Below are 18,143 nucleotides of genomic sequence, written 5' to 3'. Positions count from 1 at the left end.
TTAATTCTATAGTAATAAAGGATTTACAATCCATAAAATGAGGGAAATAATTTCTATCTAAGGTTCTTAAGAACCCCAAAGACAAATGTGTGCACGCAGAAAGACACGGTAGTAACAACTTGCTGAGCTAGCTCCCATTTTCACCATATTCACTGTCATCACTTCAGTCTCAAAGGAGATTTCTAAACAGGAGCTAAAGGAAACAAGCTTGAAGCATGGTTATAATAGTTAATATAGTCTTTATTTACTTAATAATTATACCAGTCAGAACTAATCCCTAGTGTGGGCTCTGGTTGTGACACTGAATTACAGAACAAGAAAAGGAAGGCACTCCCAGGTGTTTTAGGAGTTAAGTGAAGAGAACCTTCCGGGCCTCTGGAGAGCGGGAAGATGCTAATGTCTGTGTTCATTGGCTGCAGATATGTAAGATGTGTTCTAAATATCTGGAGTCTGAAGGGGAAACCACCCAGCCTCAGGGGCTTCTACTTCATACAGACAGTGTCATGCCCAGCACCATATGACTGGCCTCCTCTAAGAGCCACATGGTGGGGCTGCTTTCCCAAGAGGCCTGAACAGTGGGTAAACACAAGCCGGAAGTCAGAAGGCTGAGTCCTCCGGACAGAACAGCTGACTGTGTCTGGAACTAAGCTTGCACTCTCTGTTACTCACCATTACACTTTTCAGTTTGAAATTCAAAGGACTTTTCTGTACTTTTAAAAAAAAAAAATCTCTCCTCTCTAAACTGGAAGCTATTTGAATGGAAGTACTTGTGTCTCTCTGTCCTAATGGATGGTTGAAAAACAAGCTGAATGAAGAAAATGACTATTAAACTTCAATAAACTCAAAGCCCCAAAGCTTAGGAAAATAGGACAACCTTGTCAGAGTACTGGAGATCATCTGGAGAGTGATTACCTGAGGACCAGTCTATTCCCTGCATTCTAACTAAAGAAGCTATGTGGCCATAGCAAGTTACCAGTGGAACAGACATTAGCTGCTCTCAATAAGAATTCCACAGACTTAGTATCTTGGTTTGTTTGCTTGTTTTTATTTATTTTGACAGGGCCTCAAAGATGGCTCAAGTTCACTATGCAGCAGAAGCTGGTCTTGAACTTCTGATCCTTGTGCCTGCCTCTACCTTGATTACAGGTGGTGACACCATGGCCAGCTACCTACAGACTTTGCTGGCCAAAAGAACCCAAATTCATAAAAGAATCCAACTAGGCTCCTCTGTATGCTATCCTCAATACCTCGTCTCTGCACCAAAGGACAACTTGAAAAAAAATGGCTCTCACCTCTAGCAGCTCGTCTCCAATCCGCATCCGTCCGTCTGCAGCAGCAGGTCCCTCCGGATTAATCCCCACCACGAAGATGCTCATTCGTGACCTGTCCTTATTGCCAGCGAGACTGAGCCCCAGTCCATTCTTGTCCTTTTCCAGTTCGATAATGTGTAATTCTCCCGGCAGGTCTGCATATCTTTGCCTGATCTTCTCTATATTAAACATGAAAAAAAAAAATAGAGCATGAGTGTGCATTAAGGAGACATGAGCACTCTCCCATACTTAGTGCATACAGTTCATCTACAGTGCTCTGAGAATAAATCACGTAAGCTTTTCATGGCCTTATGGCTAAGCTATGCTTAGCAATAACTTTTATCTCCACCTGAGTTCAGACTGCCCACGAAGCGTCTCACTTTTCGTTAGCTCAGCCTTTCGTGGACTGTTTTTCCTGCAGGCACTTACCAGAATACAGGGACATCATGGCTGTGAGCTTCCACCTTGACAAGAAGGATTAGAATACTCACTAATAGTGATGCATGAGCAAAGTATTTGGTTTTAGAGGAAATAATAATAATTATTAGTTAGAAAAAAACAACAGTTTATTATACTTAAAATATAGTTATATAAAACTATACGTTTTTCAAACTAGGGACTGAGTTCAAGGCCATATGTGTGACTGGCAAGAATGTTTCCACTTGCCAACAGCCCATACCCTAAAATATACTCTTAAAAATAGAGAAACAGCATAAATTAGCATTGGATAAATGAGTAAAAGAAGGGGAAATTAAGCATGCCTGTTTAGCTGTCAGATGTGGAAGTGATCCACACACGCCCACACAGCCATCAAACAGGACAACATTTTATCTCCATGGGGTTATAGCCTTCACTATGTCGATGGTCTTAATAGTCATAGTTTATGTGCATTCAACATCCATCTTTCCATCTTATATTTCACCTTGTGGGTTGGCTAGCTTTTTTTTTTTAAATCAACATGGCACAATGTAGCATCACCTGGGAAGAGGGACACTTAACTAGAAAAAACGGCCCCATGAGACTGGCTTATAGACAAGTCTGTGGTGCATTTTCTTGATTGGTGTGCAAGAGGAAAGCCCAGGTGTATGGTGCCAGCCCCAGGCGGGTGATCTCCGGTTATATAAGAAAGCAGGCTACTCAAGCCTTGGTGAGCAAGCTAGTAATCTGCAGCAGTCCTCCTTGATCTCCTTCCGGTCCTGCCCTGACTTTTCCTCAGGATGGACTATAAACTCACAAGAAGGTGGAATAAACCCTTTCCTCCTCAAGCTGCTTTTGGTCATGGTGTTTATCACACCAACAAAGAGCAAGCGAGGGAGCCCTGTCACCTGTCATCTCTACATTATGGTCTAACCCCCCAAGCTGGCGGCTGGTTGGGCCACTTTTCACCTGTGCTGGAGCCACACAACAAAACCACACTAGTACGCCAGCAGAGAGAATGCCGCTTTGTCTGGTCCCTCATCTCACACAGCACCAGCTCAGGAGTACGTTACACAAGTGAAAAGGGAAAGTCAACAGACAGGTTTGTTTATAAGAGAATGGTACAAATCACTGTGCTATGAATTACATGCTGGCAGATGGAAGCATTCATATGACAAAGCTGTATGTGATAGGAGGTGCCTTAGGATGCAGGAAGCTGAGGCAGGGGGATCTCCACTTCAATGCCAGCCTAAGCTACATATCAAGGTCCTGTTTTTTTTTTTTTTTTAAAAAGAAAGAAAAGAAAAAGAAAAAGAAGAAAACACAAATAAACAAACAAACAAACAAAAAACAAAGATGTGGTCTCCACACTTCTGTCTTGGTGCCAGCACCTCTAGGATGGCCTCGAAAAACCGCGAACCAGCTGCTGCCAGCATTGCCGCAGATCGTAAGGAGTGAAGCCCTGCCGGGGCGCCGCCTCGGGCCCTGTGGGCAAGCTGCTAAAGCATGAACTGATGATCTCCATGATGTCTGGTGACAAAGGAGTCTCCGCCTTCCCTGAGTCAGATAACCTGTTCAAATGGGTTAGGGCCATCCACGGAGCAGCCGGCACTGTATATGAAGACCTGAGGTTATAAACTCTCCCTAGAGTTCTCCAGTGGCTACTCTTACAACGCACCCACAGTGAAGTTCCCCACACCCTGCAACCACCCCAACGTGGACACCCAGGGCAACATCTGCCTGGACATCCTCAAGGATAAGTGGTCTGCACTGTATAATATCAGGACCATCTTGCTCTCTATGCAGAGCCTGCTAGGAGAACCCAACATTGCCCTTTGAACACGCACGCTGCGGAGCTCTGGAAAACTCGCACAGAGTTTAAGAAGTACCTGCAAGAAACCTATTCAAAGCAGGCCTCCAGCCAAGATCCCTGATGCAAGCTGCCAGCCCCTCTTTTGTGTCGTCCTTTTTCTTAGACTATCTGTCCTTTCTCCTTGATTTCTAAGCTTTGTTGTTAGTTTTGTTTTGAAATTAAGTCTGCTTGAACCCTTAACAATGTATATTAAAAAAATACACATTGATTGTTTTTGTATTAAAAAAAAAAAACCAAAGATGTATAATATGTGTGTGCCCGGTTTTAGGGCTGAAGCGATAGCATATTGAACTCATGGATGAGGCTGAATGGGCAATGATCTCAAGGGCTCCTCTTGTCTCTGACCCACTGCTGGAGTTTCAGACCTAATTCTGGGCTGAAGCTCCCAACTCTGGTCCTCATGCCTCCACTTTACCTACTTGACTACTGAGCGCCCCCTCACACACCACCATCCAGATGCCACATCATTTTCCGAGGCTGGTATGACTTAATTTTGCTGCTGCTCTTCTTCACTAAGGCAGTATCTCATGTAGCCCATGCTGGCCTCACACTCAGTATGTGGCTGAGGATGACCTTGAGCTTCTGGTCCTCTGGTCTGATCTCCCAAATGACAGGGTGACCGGGGTGCAACACTTAACACCTGGCACAATCCTGACTTTTCCCTCCCCTGGCAGACAGAGATTCAGCAAGAAATGAAGATTTTACTCTTATGAAATCTGTTATGTAATCGCAAATTTGTGGCTTAGATCTGAAATATCCCCACTGCATGAGGACTTGGTTCTGTAATGGGGCTGAGCCAGGGTGTGGGACCTGACTGGATCATAATGGCTCTCACTGAATCACTGAAATAATCCATTATGGATTCATAGCTTAAGGGAATTGGAAGAATGGGTTTTGTTATAAAAGCAAACCCTCTTTGCTTCCTGCCACCATGGAACAATTTAATAGGATTCAAGCTAAGAGCATATTCTGAAGACAGTTAAAAATCAGGAATCTCTCATGGAGAATCACCATGGCAGGAGCCTAAAGTATAAAGTTCAAAGAGATGTTAATAGAGAGGGATAGCTATGCATTTTTTAAGATTAAAGATAAAATAACTGATAAAACAGAATACTTTCTTACATTATATCTATAGGTAGAAGAATATAACAAAGAGAAGATATTTTAATCCAAAGAATGAATAAATGGAATTTTTGCAAATAAATTACAAAAAGACAATCCTCAGGTATATTAGGAAATGCTCAAAAATGCTTCAAAAAGTTTAGAATTGCAAATTAAATGGAATATTCAGGGCAGGGGTTGTAGACCAGAAGTGAAGCCAATTACACGAGACCCTGGGTTTCTATCCCTCCTACATCCCCCAAATAAATGGTCTATTACAACAGCAAATGAGACATTAAATAAATGAGGTTATCAAAAGAAAACACACTAACACCCAGCCAATCATGAAAACCATCACTGGCCTCGGCAGAGATGAAAACTTACTTTACCTACTAGACAACTGAGCACCCTTCACACGCCCCTATCCAGATGCCACAGTGCTGGTAGGCACGGCCACTCCAAACAACCCAGCAATTTGAGTCTTGCTATGTGCAACTGCCCAATGTGACATAGGTGCTGTCTTAGGGTTACCATTGCTGTGATGAAACACCATGACCAAAAGCAACCTCAGAACAAAGGGCTTATTTCATTCACAGTTCCATATAACAGCAAGGACAGGAACTTAAGCAGGGCTAGAACCTGGAGGCAGGAGCTGATGTAGAAGCCATGAAGGGGTTTTGCTTATTGGCTTGCTCAGCCTGCTCTCTAATAGAACCCAGGCCCCTCAGCCCAGTGTATAACACCCACAATGGACTGGGCCCTCTTATATTAATAACTAATTAATTAAATGCTCTACAAGCTTGCCCGATCTTATGGAGGCATTTTCTCAACGGAGGGTCCTTCCTTTCAGATGACTTTAGCTTATGTGAAATTGATATAAAACTATTCAGCACAAGTCTCCAGGGGGGCATGGAGGAAGTTGACTCCAAAGCGATTTGAGATAGCAGGGAGTTCAAGGTAACCATGGTGGAGGGATTGTCTCAGCATGCCACCAAAGAAGAGATTTCTCAAACCAGCTAACAGAATGAGAATCATACCATTTCTGTATCATTCACTCAAGTTACCAGGCAACACAGAAAGCCCATAGTACATATTTGCAAGTGCACACATACAGAAACAGATATTATGAACATTAGAATGGTTCCTTGTTGAGGGCAAAGAGAGAGGGGAAATAAAAGGGATCAAAGGAAAACAGAGGCCTGAAGCAGTGAGAGCTGAAAACTAGACAGCTTTAGAAAGACTTTCATTAACAAAAATAATATAAAGAAAATTCCAGGATCAAAAGTCACCAGGTCTGAAAACAATTGTTCTGAGTAAGGTAGCCCAGACCTAGAAACACAAATGCCATGTTGTCATTGTTCTTGCTTATCTATACATAAATCTTTAGGTACGTGTGCTTAGATGGGAATGCCCATGAAAGATGGAGATCAGGAATATATAGTAAGGAGCAATGGAGATGTGCTTTCAAGGACAGGGTGATACAACACATGATATAGATGGGGAATGGTAAACAATGAAAAGGGGGTGGGTGGGATCCAGGTGTGGGGAGATGAATGGGCAAAGAGTAGACAAAGAGTACGGGAGCCACGGTGGCACAAGCCATATGGAAGCAATCATCACTTTGGCTGAGATTTAGTTCTTACCCATTTTATATTTTTCTGACTATTCTAGTCTACCAACTCTCTAATCTCTTAAGATAGCACTTTCTTTTTCTTAGATTTTCTATTAGACTGTAGTGTTATCTATGATAAATGCTATATTTCTTGCCATTTAAATAGCAATTTGCCAATTAAATAGCAATTTGTTAGAGCAGTAAATATTCACTAGCAAAAAGTGCTTTATGGCAATTTTGGAATAACCCCTACACACCTATATATTAAAGTTTTGTTCCTCAGAGCAGTGGTATTAGGAGGTTATATAAGCCTTACAATGTGTGGAAAATAGGAAATCTTCAATCATGTTCATTCAAGAGAGTATCTTCTATCTGTAAAAGTTAAGGTTTCCTTATGAGCACATGTTCCCTAAAATAACCTCAAATTCAGGTGTCTAAATAATGCAGAGGGAAGAGAAAATCATGATCTTGTTTTCAATGTTTAGTTAATGATGTCTGAAATTAATTTTGAATTGATGACAAAGCTGTTCTTTTCTTCTTAATTTCCTCTGCCATGAGGAAAACTGCCATTTGAAAGTAAGTAACGTTTCTCTCCTGATGACATTAAGAAGAAACAAAAACCAAAAAGCACTCAGTCTCCACTGGGAGTCCCGAGGAAGAGGCGGACACCATCCTCTACCTTTCAGGTTGCTTCTCTGAGTTACTGCCAGCGAGGGTACCAAGCGCAGCTCAAGAGGCACAAGAGAGCTTGACCAGTGCTGCCTGTGGATGCAAAGCAGAGAGACGGCTCGAAAACTGGCATTCAAGTCGCTCCAGCTAGGGATGCGGAAAAGCCTCTGAGGACTGCAGGGCCTGGGCAGTGTACCCGCAAACGTAAAGACAGGAGAGCCAAACGTCACCCCAAGTGCTAAGTCTCTCGTGATTTTCAAACATACACATTCAAAGCCCTACTGCTAATCTAATGCACCTCAGAACCTGGTCCTCACATTAATCAGGTAGGGTCTAAAATGTAGATTTGTTATCCTTACTTCGTGAGACTAGAAGGTTAATTTTTCTGGCCTGAGTTTTCTTTTTTTCTTTTTCTTTTTCTTTTTCTTTTTTTTCCCCCGAGACAGCCCTCTGGCTGTCCTGAAACTCACTCTGTGGACCAGACTGACCTCGAACTCAGAAATCCGCCTGCCTCTGGCTCCAGAGTGCTGGGATTAAAGGTGTACGCCACCACTGAGTTTTCAATGCCACAGTTACACACTCACTGAGTCAATGAACAAATATTAATGGAATCCACTTCACAGTAAATTTGTAAAACCAAAGGAATTCATTCCATGAAATCTGTCACATACATACACATGACAAGTGTGAGAAATAAAAAGAAATAAAAGAGAAATAAAAGCTTCAAGAAAAAAAACCTAGGGGCTGAAACTACTTATTTGTTTGTTTGTTTATTTATTTATTTATTTATTTATTTATTTATTTATTTGGTGCCCCCTCCCCAGGAATCAAGCTCAGAGCCTTACGAATGTGTTAACATCCAACCTGGAGCCACACCCCTAGTCTCCTGGAGCCACACCTCTAGTCTCCACCATCTATTTAGTGAGTGAACAGGAAGATCAATAGTGTCCACAGCTGCAGTCAACTGAAGATAAGACTAGTTGGTACACAGTGCTGGAGCCCTGGGCCACTTCAATGACTCTGCATGAAGCTTGCTCCAGTGCTAACTTACTTAATGCTAACAGACGACCTAAAAGATGTAACATGCAGTAACACCCTGGCTTTTTCACATTTGTAGACAGAGTGGAACATTCTTGCATCATTTGAGGGTTTACTGACAGTTTATGGGGCGCCAGGTAAGTTGCAGGGGTTCTGGCGAATCTTTCACTCCACTTTCTTCTCCTCTGGAAAAAATGATCTATCAGCTCCGTGTTCCAGACTCAAGAAAGAAGGCTCAAGGCTTCAGCCCCTTGCCAAGGGTGAGCAGCGGGTAGCTGATGAGGCTGTAGCCTAGCTCTAACTGAGTTCTGTTCATTCAGCTCACTGCTGCCAGTGCTTTGGTGTTGTAAGCTCAGGCTACACCTACTGAAAGGCACATGCTCAGGCTGCCCTATGGCTCTTCAACTGCTCTGCAACCATCCTAACAATACTCCTGAAGGACATAAAGCCTATTTCAGATCTAAAGTCACAGTGTTGTTCCAAAGAATGCCTCTTTCACTTAAAAGTAGCACAATTTCATCTTTAGATTTCTATTCAAAATGCATTACTCTGTTAGGGATGTGGTGGTGGTGGTGGTGTGTGTGGGGGTGAAGTTCGGTGGCAGAGTGTGCTTCACACGTACTAGGCCCTGGCATCTCTCCAGAATAAAGCTTATACTTATCAACAACAGCATGGCCAAATGCCAGCTCAGGACAGTTGACTAACATTTCAGCCCCTGCATTTGTTATCCTACAACTTATTTTTAGACTCACAGCTTGAAGAGGATAAAAGAAGATCCTACTTCTTTGATATACCAATTTCTGTATTTTCCCCATCCCTGAGAACGATGAAGGAAACTGTGTAACTGAATTCTGTTTTACAGAGAAAGAGGACTTTAGAGGAAAGACCTTATAAAAAGCTATGAAGCTAGCATATATATCCAAAACTTAAAACAAACTGCTTTCTATTAGCTCATCTTATGTTCCCCTAACGTTATTTTTAAGAGAGGCTTTAGATCTCTCCCTCAGTCTGAGGTGCTTTGTTTAGAAACAGCAGGCAGGCCTTAAGCTCAGGACCCTTACATCCTCTTTAAGGAGCTGCAGCAGCGCTCACCCAGCCTGTCCACTGGTCAGCATGGCCACTACCAGCAATCAGGACGCAACACCCCAAACACAGCGGTCGACCCAGGAGAAGTGCACTAGGAGATGCTGATAAAACGGCAGAAGAGAGTCCTGCTACTCAGCCCCTCAGGCAGGTCACCGGAACCAGAGCTCCTCTTTCTTGATTGAAGCCAAAGATGGTGCCTCTCTGACTTACTCCTTCTCCATTACCTGAGGGAAAGAACCATTGAGCCAAGAACCAGAGGACAGGGCATGTAGAATTCCACCTAGTGTGGCACCATCAGACCACATCCCTTATCCTCTAATCATCTTTCTGTCTGGCTGCCTTTAAAGACAGTTTTCTGAGATTTTTGGATCTTCATCCAGTGTCACATGAAATTTTAGCCCAATAAATATTGTGACTGGGACCAGAGAAATGGGTTAGAAGGTAAAAAGTGCTTGTTGCCAAGCTTGGCAACTGAGTTCAGTTCCCAGGCCCATACATCATAGGAACAGAGAACCAACTTACTCAAGGAATCCTCTGACCCCCATGTGTACCCCATTGCACAGGAACGATAGATAAACTATGAAAAGTTTTCCAAAATGTTCTCTGTTAGTTTGACTTTTTGTCACAGTAGTCTCTGCTATGAACCTTTTGATGGCCAATACAAAGATACAACTCTTCCCCCACACTACATAGTAAATGTGATGCTTTTGAAAAGAAATAGTGATTGGGCCACAGCTGATGAGATTCCACACTGGTGAGCCCGGGCAATGATTATGAATCTGTTACCATGAGAAGGTACCGATGTGATTCCTGTGGGTCACCATAGAATCTTCTACCATGCAATGCAGTACATTTCCCAGTAAAGATCTTGACAGTCAATCATGAAAATCCAGATGTCAGGTTGAAGGCAGCGCTTCACAAGTACCATCTCAGCAAAATTCCCTGTGTCTACTACCACGACTCAGGATTAAATATGAGGTTCCTTTGGGCCATACAATGAAGAACTTCAAAATCCTAGTCACTTCTTGCTTCCTCCCTAAGTCCAAGTACATCCTCCACCAATCCCAGAGCCAAGCAATTTCCAGTAATTGTATTCTAGTCAGTAGGTTTCAAAACCGGGAAAAGAAAAGTCAAGTTAGCATGTTGGTCAACCATCAAACTCAGTCTGTATCTTTGAAACATCAGGACAACATTCACTAGCTCTGAAGTTTCAATTCTAGGCTGCCAGTCAGCACATGTCTGGAGCTTCAGACATGTGGTTTTACAGCAAGAGAGCCCCATGTGGGGCTGCGCTCAGGCTACCACAGTCCTTTCCATGTCAACTAGCATGAATACCACGAGCAATGTATTATTTTCAAGTGGTAGAATTGAGCATATTTTTTTGGTACTAATATCCAGCCAGACTCTCCCATAAAATGACAACTTAAAATTCATATCTTCTTTTCTGTATACACAAACATATAAACATATCCAGACATACCAAATCACAAGTTAAATACTAATTTTAAGCAACAAAAGGTTGTTATAATGATGCAGGATCTTAACCACATCTGATTCTACTTTGTGTTCTTCATTGTGGTGCTGGGGTGGATCCAGGCTTTCTACCTCCATGGTAGACATGTACCCAACCATTTAGAAACCAGCTCAGTTATACCATCCTCTTGTTTATTTATTTACCATTTACTTATTTACGGAGACCATGTCACTGCATTGTCTATGTCCCTGAATTCAAGAATCTACCTCCACCACCCAAGAAGCTGAGACCATGGGTACTCCCAAACTGCAAATGCTCAACTGTTTTGTTGATGTTTTTATTGTGTGCAGGACAAGCTCCCTACTTCCCCAAAATACAGAGCTTGACAACTGAGAAACTGGCAGAAACAAGGTCACTCTTCTCCCTGAAGCAGGAAATAATACCTAGAAAGATTTTTTGATCAATTCTCAAGCAGGTTGTTAGGGTCACTGCAGAAATGCCCAGTCTACACCAGGGCTAGGAGCATGTTTACCTGAAAGCACAAGGCTTCAGAGGTGACCCTACACAAACACACTGGCCCTGTTTAGCACAATCAGAACACACTCCAAGATGATTTCTATATTAAGTTTATTCCTATCTTTGAAACTTATTTCCTCTCAAAAGCATTCAATAAAGCTGTTTTCTTTCTTATTCTGTACCAGGACCTAAGATGGAAAGATGCTGTTTCTATAAACACCGCCACAGAGCTAGGGAAGGAGCTGTAGTTCCCATTTCATACAACCTGGATGCCCTTCCCTTCAAACAAGAGAAGTGATGAGGAAATAAGCCTCCATCTTCCCTGTACCCCTGGCTCATACAAATACCCTGAGTGAATATCCGGTCAGTATAATTGGATAGAACACTTTTATAGCTCTGCTCAGCAGTGAAGTTTGTTTTAAACTTGGATTTTTCCACTCCTGTGATGACGTTATTTGGAAAAACAACAACAAAAACAACCTCCCCCTGCCCCCTAATCGCCAGTTGCTCATAATTCTCTATCAACACACCAGATGTCTTTTCCTTGTCCAAGAAAGCCAGAAGGATTTCTCTAGTGGGTCTTGGAGTGCTTTGCCATCATCACAGGATATTATGTGTTGCTAAGTAACAAAGCCTTTCTCCCAGAAAGACACTTAATTCAAGCCACTGCCTAGTATTTTAATAGCAAATGCTCAACACACTGGAATAAAGACTCAAAGCAGTTTCAGATGGTTTAGCTACTTGATCTGCTTCCAATAACAAAGACACACAAAGGCAGTATTATAAACATTTTTGCCTATGCAGTAAGTACAATAATGTCACTTGTTAAAATCAGTTATGACGGAAATCCCAGTCTTTTTTTTTTCTTATTTAATAAACAACCTTTAATTTTCAGAGTTAGTGTACACAGGCTTGAAAAGTAAAAATATCTGAAGCAAAATCACAGCAAATAAGAAACAAAATGGTAGCTTAAGTGGCAAATCTCAGGTGAAAATTCACACCAAACAGAAAATGATAACAACATGCTAGCGTAAAGAAACTGATATTACAACCAAAAATGCAGCTATGCAGTATAGTCAATATTTTTGCCAGCATGCAGGTTTGATAATGTTATACAAATCTATATGGGAAATTAACAATCAAAACTTGAAACCATGAAGCCATTAAGCCCGAGAGTAATGAATATACATGTTGCTCTTATGTGCTAGACAGTGCTCCTAGAATGGACAGCTGAACTCCTCTGGTTTTTATGAAGATTTAAATAGGAAGGAATCCTCAGCGTTACCAAAAGGGAGGTAAAGCAAGGAAAGAATAATGGATTTCAGTGTGACACAGAGTACTGAAGCTGGGCACCCCAGTGAGTTTGCCTCTGGAACCCATGAGAGATATGGCCAGAACCACACAGTAATTCTATTTAAAATAATTTCCTTCCCTTTACTCATTAAAAACTGAATCTGTGTTAGACACAAAAACAAAATAAAATTAAAAATAATAAAGTAAGAGAGACAACTTGAGCAAGAATCATTCTTTTCAGAAGACAGTATACAGGTGTGTGTAAGAGTGTGCGTGGTCCCCACTAGGAGACATATGTACAGTTTTACCATTAGGTGCATCAAAACGAAACCAATCGACATGCTTACAAAAAACTTACACAAGCCTTATACTAGTAATAAAATTAAAGTGAACCTTTCTTGTTGGACACTTTGGTTACCTTTTGGCACACTCTAAATCATCAATGGGAACCTTCAGAAGATGCATTTACAGTAAAACAACAACAACCACAACAACCAACAAAACAACCCAAACACATAAGAAAAATGAGACAAAGAAGCAGAAAGACTTGATCAACAGGCTGGGACTGCTTTGTTAGAGCAGAAAGCCTCACCCTTTCCTCAAGATGAAGGGTGTTCAGGCTTGGAAGGGCAGAGGGACAGGTACGCATATGCACATAGATACACACACACACACACACACACACACACACACACACACACACACACACACACACACACAGAGCTATCAGGACGTTTCAGCTATGTTTTGCAGTAGGCCTGGAAGCAGGATGTTTGCTACATCTGAGAACATCGATTCCTTGCTTCAACTTCTCTAGCACAGGAGTACAGGTGTGTGCCGCCGCCGCAGCTGTATTTTTAAGTAGTGTATATGTGTGTATGAAGTGACAAACTATTTAAGAATGAAAAAAAAAAAGGAGAAAAATAATGTATTGATGCAAGAAATGCAGAAAAACTTGGTTATTGTTGAATCTTGGTAGGATAATACATGTCTTAGGACTACAATTGCTATGATGAAACACCATGACCCAAACAAATTGGGGAGAAAAGGGTTTATTTTACACTTCCATATTGTAGTCCATCACTGAAAGAAGTCAGGGCAGGAATTCATTGTGGGAGCCTGGAAGAGCTGTTGCTGAGGTCATGGGGGTGTTGTATACTGGCTTTCTCTCCAAACTACACACACACACACACACACACACACACACACCACACACACACACACACACACACACTAGTCAGCAGAAAAATAATGGAATTCACTATTCTTTTCATGTCCACGAAAGTTGGAACATCTCACAACTGAAAGACAACAGTACTAAATCATCCCAACAGCCCTGTAACACACAACTGTACTTCTTAAAGACTGAGAAGCTGAGGCCAGTGTAAGGTTTGGAACCTGCCCAAAGTACAGCTCCTCTACAGCATACTAGTGGGTCAGATTTGGGTGTCCGCCACTCCAAATCCCGTATGCTTCCCCACAATAAAGAGACATGATGCATTCACATTAGCTAGAGTAAGGAAGAAAATCTAAATGTATCCGTGTCCTTTGCGAATCTCTAGCTTAGGGAAAAGAGATAAAGAACACTTGTCACCTGACCCCAGGTCCGAGTCAGGGAGGTCGACGAGGAGCTACGGTTTGATGCTCAGAGCTCTGACAGAAGCACAGGGTTGACACTGGCTGGCTTAGGGCAAACAATAGACAACGGGTGACTGGCCGCCCAGAGCTTCGGACCGGGAAAGACAATCCTGGAACTACAGTCAGGAGCAGGAGGTAATGAAGCTGCAAACCTAAGCTAGAGAAGCTGGACTGCCGTGAACAGTGTCTGGGATGATTACTACTCCACAGTAGGAAGACTAAGTAGCCTGGTCATCCAGCAGGGCTGAATTAAACACCCAAGAATGACAGGAAATGGGTAGGGACCAAGTTAACCGTATCTAGGGGAAGAGACCAAAAGTAATTTAGGAAGACAAGAGTAGTAATTTTACTCCATTTATTCATTAAAAATTCTGAATGCTAGCTCTGTAACAGACACTATGCTACTCACTATGGGGTACATTAGAAGAAAAAGTAAAGACTGAATTGATACTGTCAAAACCACTGAAAGCTCCAAGTACCATTAGGCTCTTTCAGTTATGGGACAGCGGACAGTGATTTCGTGTGTATATTCAGTACCTAACCTCTTAATAACCATGCGAAGTTTGGAGGGACAAAGAAGCCAGTCCAGAATTCAAAGTCAAGAAAACACTCAGGGTCAGGGAACTTAATCAAAACAAATGGCATATTGAACAACAGAATCCAAGAGTTCCTCACATCAGGACACTGTGACTACTGTCATCTCCACACTGAGGCCAGCGCCTCAGGTTGGAAGCGAAGCCACAGCTGGGCTCTCTTCACTTCTCACTTCCATAGGGAGCCCAGCTCCTTCCTTCTTTATCTCAGGTCATGAGACTGACCACCCAGCCAAAGTTCTCTGGAAAGGAGGTGTGGAGACACTCGCTCTGAGGAAATCATGCAGTAGGGGGAGATAGTTGGCAAATGATCAATCTACAAAGATAAAATATAGGTTCATTGATCCCATATGGTTAAAACAACATGAAATCAGGGTAGGCCCGAGGGGAAGTAAATCCACCTCATTTGGGAATAAAGTTAACATAAGGGCCTATGTTCAAGTGCACAGGGTCCCTGCTACACTCTGCACCCATGAGGCTTTGCTTTCAGAGTTTACAACATCTGTTTCCCGAATTACAGTCCCTGGATGAGCTGCGGTAGGGGCTCCATTTTCAATGCTATCTGGACTCTCTGTCAACTCACTTCCTGGAGATGGGACCAAGGAGTCACTTATATTATTTTAGTAGATTTCTACAGACTATTGTTGGGCTGGGATGTGTGTCAATGGTCGTTTCCTGCAAACAAGATCCAAGTGTAAATAAATCTTAGGAGATCACCAAAAAAAAAATGCTTTTAAATTTGAAAAAGGCACTGGGAAAAAAAAACAAAATATAATTTCAAAAGCACTCTTCATAATCATTTGTGTTACACTGTCTATATTACAACAGGGAGTGGGGTGTTTTTGTTTTTTTAGTCACCATAGAAGTACTGTGTTGCAAGTACCCCGTGGTTATAGCACAATAGAGAAGTGAAAGACCTGGGTAGATGCCTCATGCAATGCTGATTAACAAAGGTCCCATGAGTTTCGGTTCATTGTCACCAGCACTGGTGCTGACAGCGTTAGGTGTTTAATTATATTTTGTGCAAGTGGGGAAATGATAGTTTCAGATAATTAAACTGTAGCAGAAAGTAGAAAAGAAATTATAATGTGGTATCTGCCAGGTGACCTGGCCCCTTACTGACAGAAAACAGAAGACAACCATTCTCTATGCATGCACTTGCAATCAGGCCTTCACATAATTGTTAGAATAAGGTGCAGAGAGGAAGGAAGCAGGATTATAGCTGAGGTGTGGCAATGTTCTGTTGAGCTGCTATAGTTGTTCATTGTGTTAACCATTTTCTTGTTAGAGGAAGAAACTACCTCTGAATACTACAGACAGAGCTACAGGTTTAGCATAAATATATAAATGATATATAAAACCACAAATTTATAAATTCTTTAGTACCTACACTGATCAAGAAATGGGTTACAAGTTAATAAAAAATTCTTATCAGGACTGGGGATGTAAACAAATGGCATAGTATTTGCCAAATATATAAGGCTCTATTTTTTTAAAATTTTGTTTTGTTGAAACAGGATGTATGTATGTTTGTATGTATGTATGTACCTATTTATATATACATTCATACATACATACATACAAACAAACATATATCCCTTGCTATATGGGAACTCACTTGTAGGCCAGGTTGGCCTTAAAACTACAGAGATCTATCTGCCTCTGCATCCCAGTACAAAAGAAAACACCCCACAATGCTAGATGGGTCCTAGGTTTTTTTTAACCTTTAGTACCTCGTATTAACAACAATAATAACAACACCCCCAAGCTCCCCACTCCCACACTCCTACTGTAATGAGTTAAAGTTAAAATGATAATGATGTCTTGTTTGAGTCATTCATATGTTTATTTATTATTAAGAATTAATTTTTAGGGTCAAAGACTTTTACTAAAAGATACATAGTAAAGTTAAAAAGAACTAGTTAAAGAAATAACTACTTTTCAATTTCCATTTTGCTCTATTGTACTATTAACCTATTACAAAGTAGTTACCTTTGATTTCCATCCATTTCCAGCCCAAGGAACCCGAGGACTTAGGTTAAGGACATGGAGCTCAGCACGTGCCTTGTACCTACCAGTTCTCTGTGCCTGAAGTTATTCTCCCACCAGACACAGCTTTCCTTGTCTCCTACAGAGTTCCTAAAAGCCCCATTAAACCAGTTTTAATTACACAGCATGTTTTTAAATTATTTCTATAATTGTCTTTACTTTACACAAGAGTAAACAGACTACGAGAGTTTAACTAACAGGAACAAGGTTGCACAGAAATTAATTTTTAAACAGTGACAAAAATATCTCATGAGACCTTTGAAATTAGTTTAATGGGGGAAAAAAAACAACATGAATTTTACCATTTGTTACAATGTGATCTAAACATAATTCACTTCATTCAAACAACACTAAGCAATAATAAATACTTGTATTTAGTAATTTCATCCCACGGCCTCTGAGTTCCTATGGGGTTTTCCACAGAACTGAGAGTATAGCTCAGTTGTACATGCACAGAGCCTTGAGTCTGAGCACCAGCATTTCTGAAGTAAATAGCACGTAAAGAGACCTAGGTGAAGAAAGCAGCCACCGGCATGACCTCCTTCTCTTGCCCAGGCACTGGCATAGTCACCCAGTTCTGAGGGCGTGTGGTGATTACTAGAGAGCTGTGAGGAGGACCTACTGATGGGTGGGGTGGAACCTGACTCTATTGTTCAGACAAGAAATCGTGGGAGATCAGATCACTAGTCCAGTCTCAGTTTGGTCATGGGTTAAATGGAAATAATAATCTTGCCTGCTTTAACTCACAGGCTTCATAAAATGGTCCAAACACTTATGTAAGAATAAAGTTTCTTGTGTTTGAAGTGGGGGGAGGGAGCTGGCAGTTTTCCTAAGGATAGTTTATGGTTCGCAGGCTTTTGTTAACAAAGACTGACAGAAAGAAGATGAGATAATCCTTCTTAAATTTATACTTCGATGAGTATGAAATCAAGGGACTAAAACCTCTTATGGTGACATATCTTTTGAATAGTCAAAGTTCTTAATTAAAAACTAACCCCTAACAGGGACAAAGGGAATGGGTGGGTGCTGTAGAGACCCTTTAGGCCAATGGCACTGGCACTGGCATGTGGGTACTTCTTTCGTTGGCAGAAGCGCTCAGGTGTCCACTGAACCTGTCAAGAGGTCATGTGAACATGTCATGAACATGCATGAAGGGTGAGAGTGACTTCTAATGCAAACTACAGGGTGGTACAATGAACATGCATCTGAGCAGTTCATCCATGACAACAAATATGCTCCAGTGGAGGGTACTGCTGGGCAGGGGAGAATAAGGGGAAGGGAAATGGGGAATTTTACTATGGGTCTAAAGGTGGGTTAAAAACTGAGTCAGGTAAGTAAGATCTAGTCCCCCAACTACGGTATTTCTGGAAGAAAATAAGGCAAAGTTTCATGACCTGGATTTGGGAATGAATTCTTGAACATGATGCCAAAAGTAAAGATAGACAAACTGGGATGATATTTTCACTCATCAACT

General features: G+C 41.7%; 1 protein-coding gene and 1 pseudogene across 5 annotated transcripts in view; one reads left to right on the top strand and one right to left on the bottom strand.

Moving 5' to 3' along the window:
• The window catches only part of Patj (PATJ crumbs cell polarity complex component), a 312,739-nt gene that overhangs the window by 142,033 nt on the left and 152,563 nt on the right, over positions 1-18,143 (bottom strand). For all 5 annotated transcript variants that reach the window (XM_021200048.2, XM_029539757.1, XM_029539756.1 and 2 more), the window contains one exon: positions 1,293-1,489. In XM_021200048.2, coding sequence (XP_021055707.1) covers positions 1,293-1,489 — 197 coding nt within the window. The remainder of the gene's footprint in view (positions 1-1,292; positions 1,490-18,143) is intronic.
• Positions 3,126-3,671, top strand: LOC110323029 (annotated as a pseudogene).

Source organism: Mus pahari, chromosome 6, assembly GCF_900095145.1.
Source record: "Mus pahari chromosome 6, PAHARI_EIJ_v1.1, whole genome shotgun sequence".
In the NCBI taxonomy this organism is placed as follows: Eukaryota; Metazoa; Chordata; class Mammalia; order Rodentia; family Muridae; genus Mus; species Mus pahari.
The sequence above is the reverse complement of the archived record's forward strand: the minus strand, read 5'-3'. Positions and strand labels throughout refer to the sequence as shown.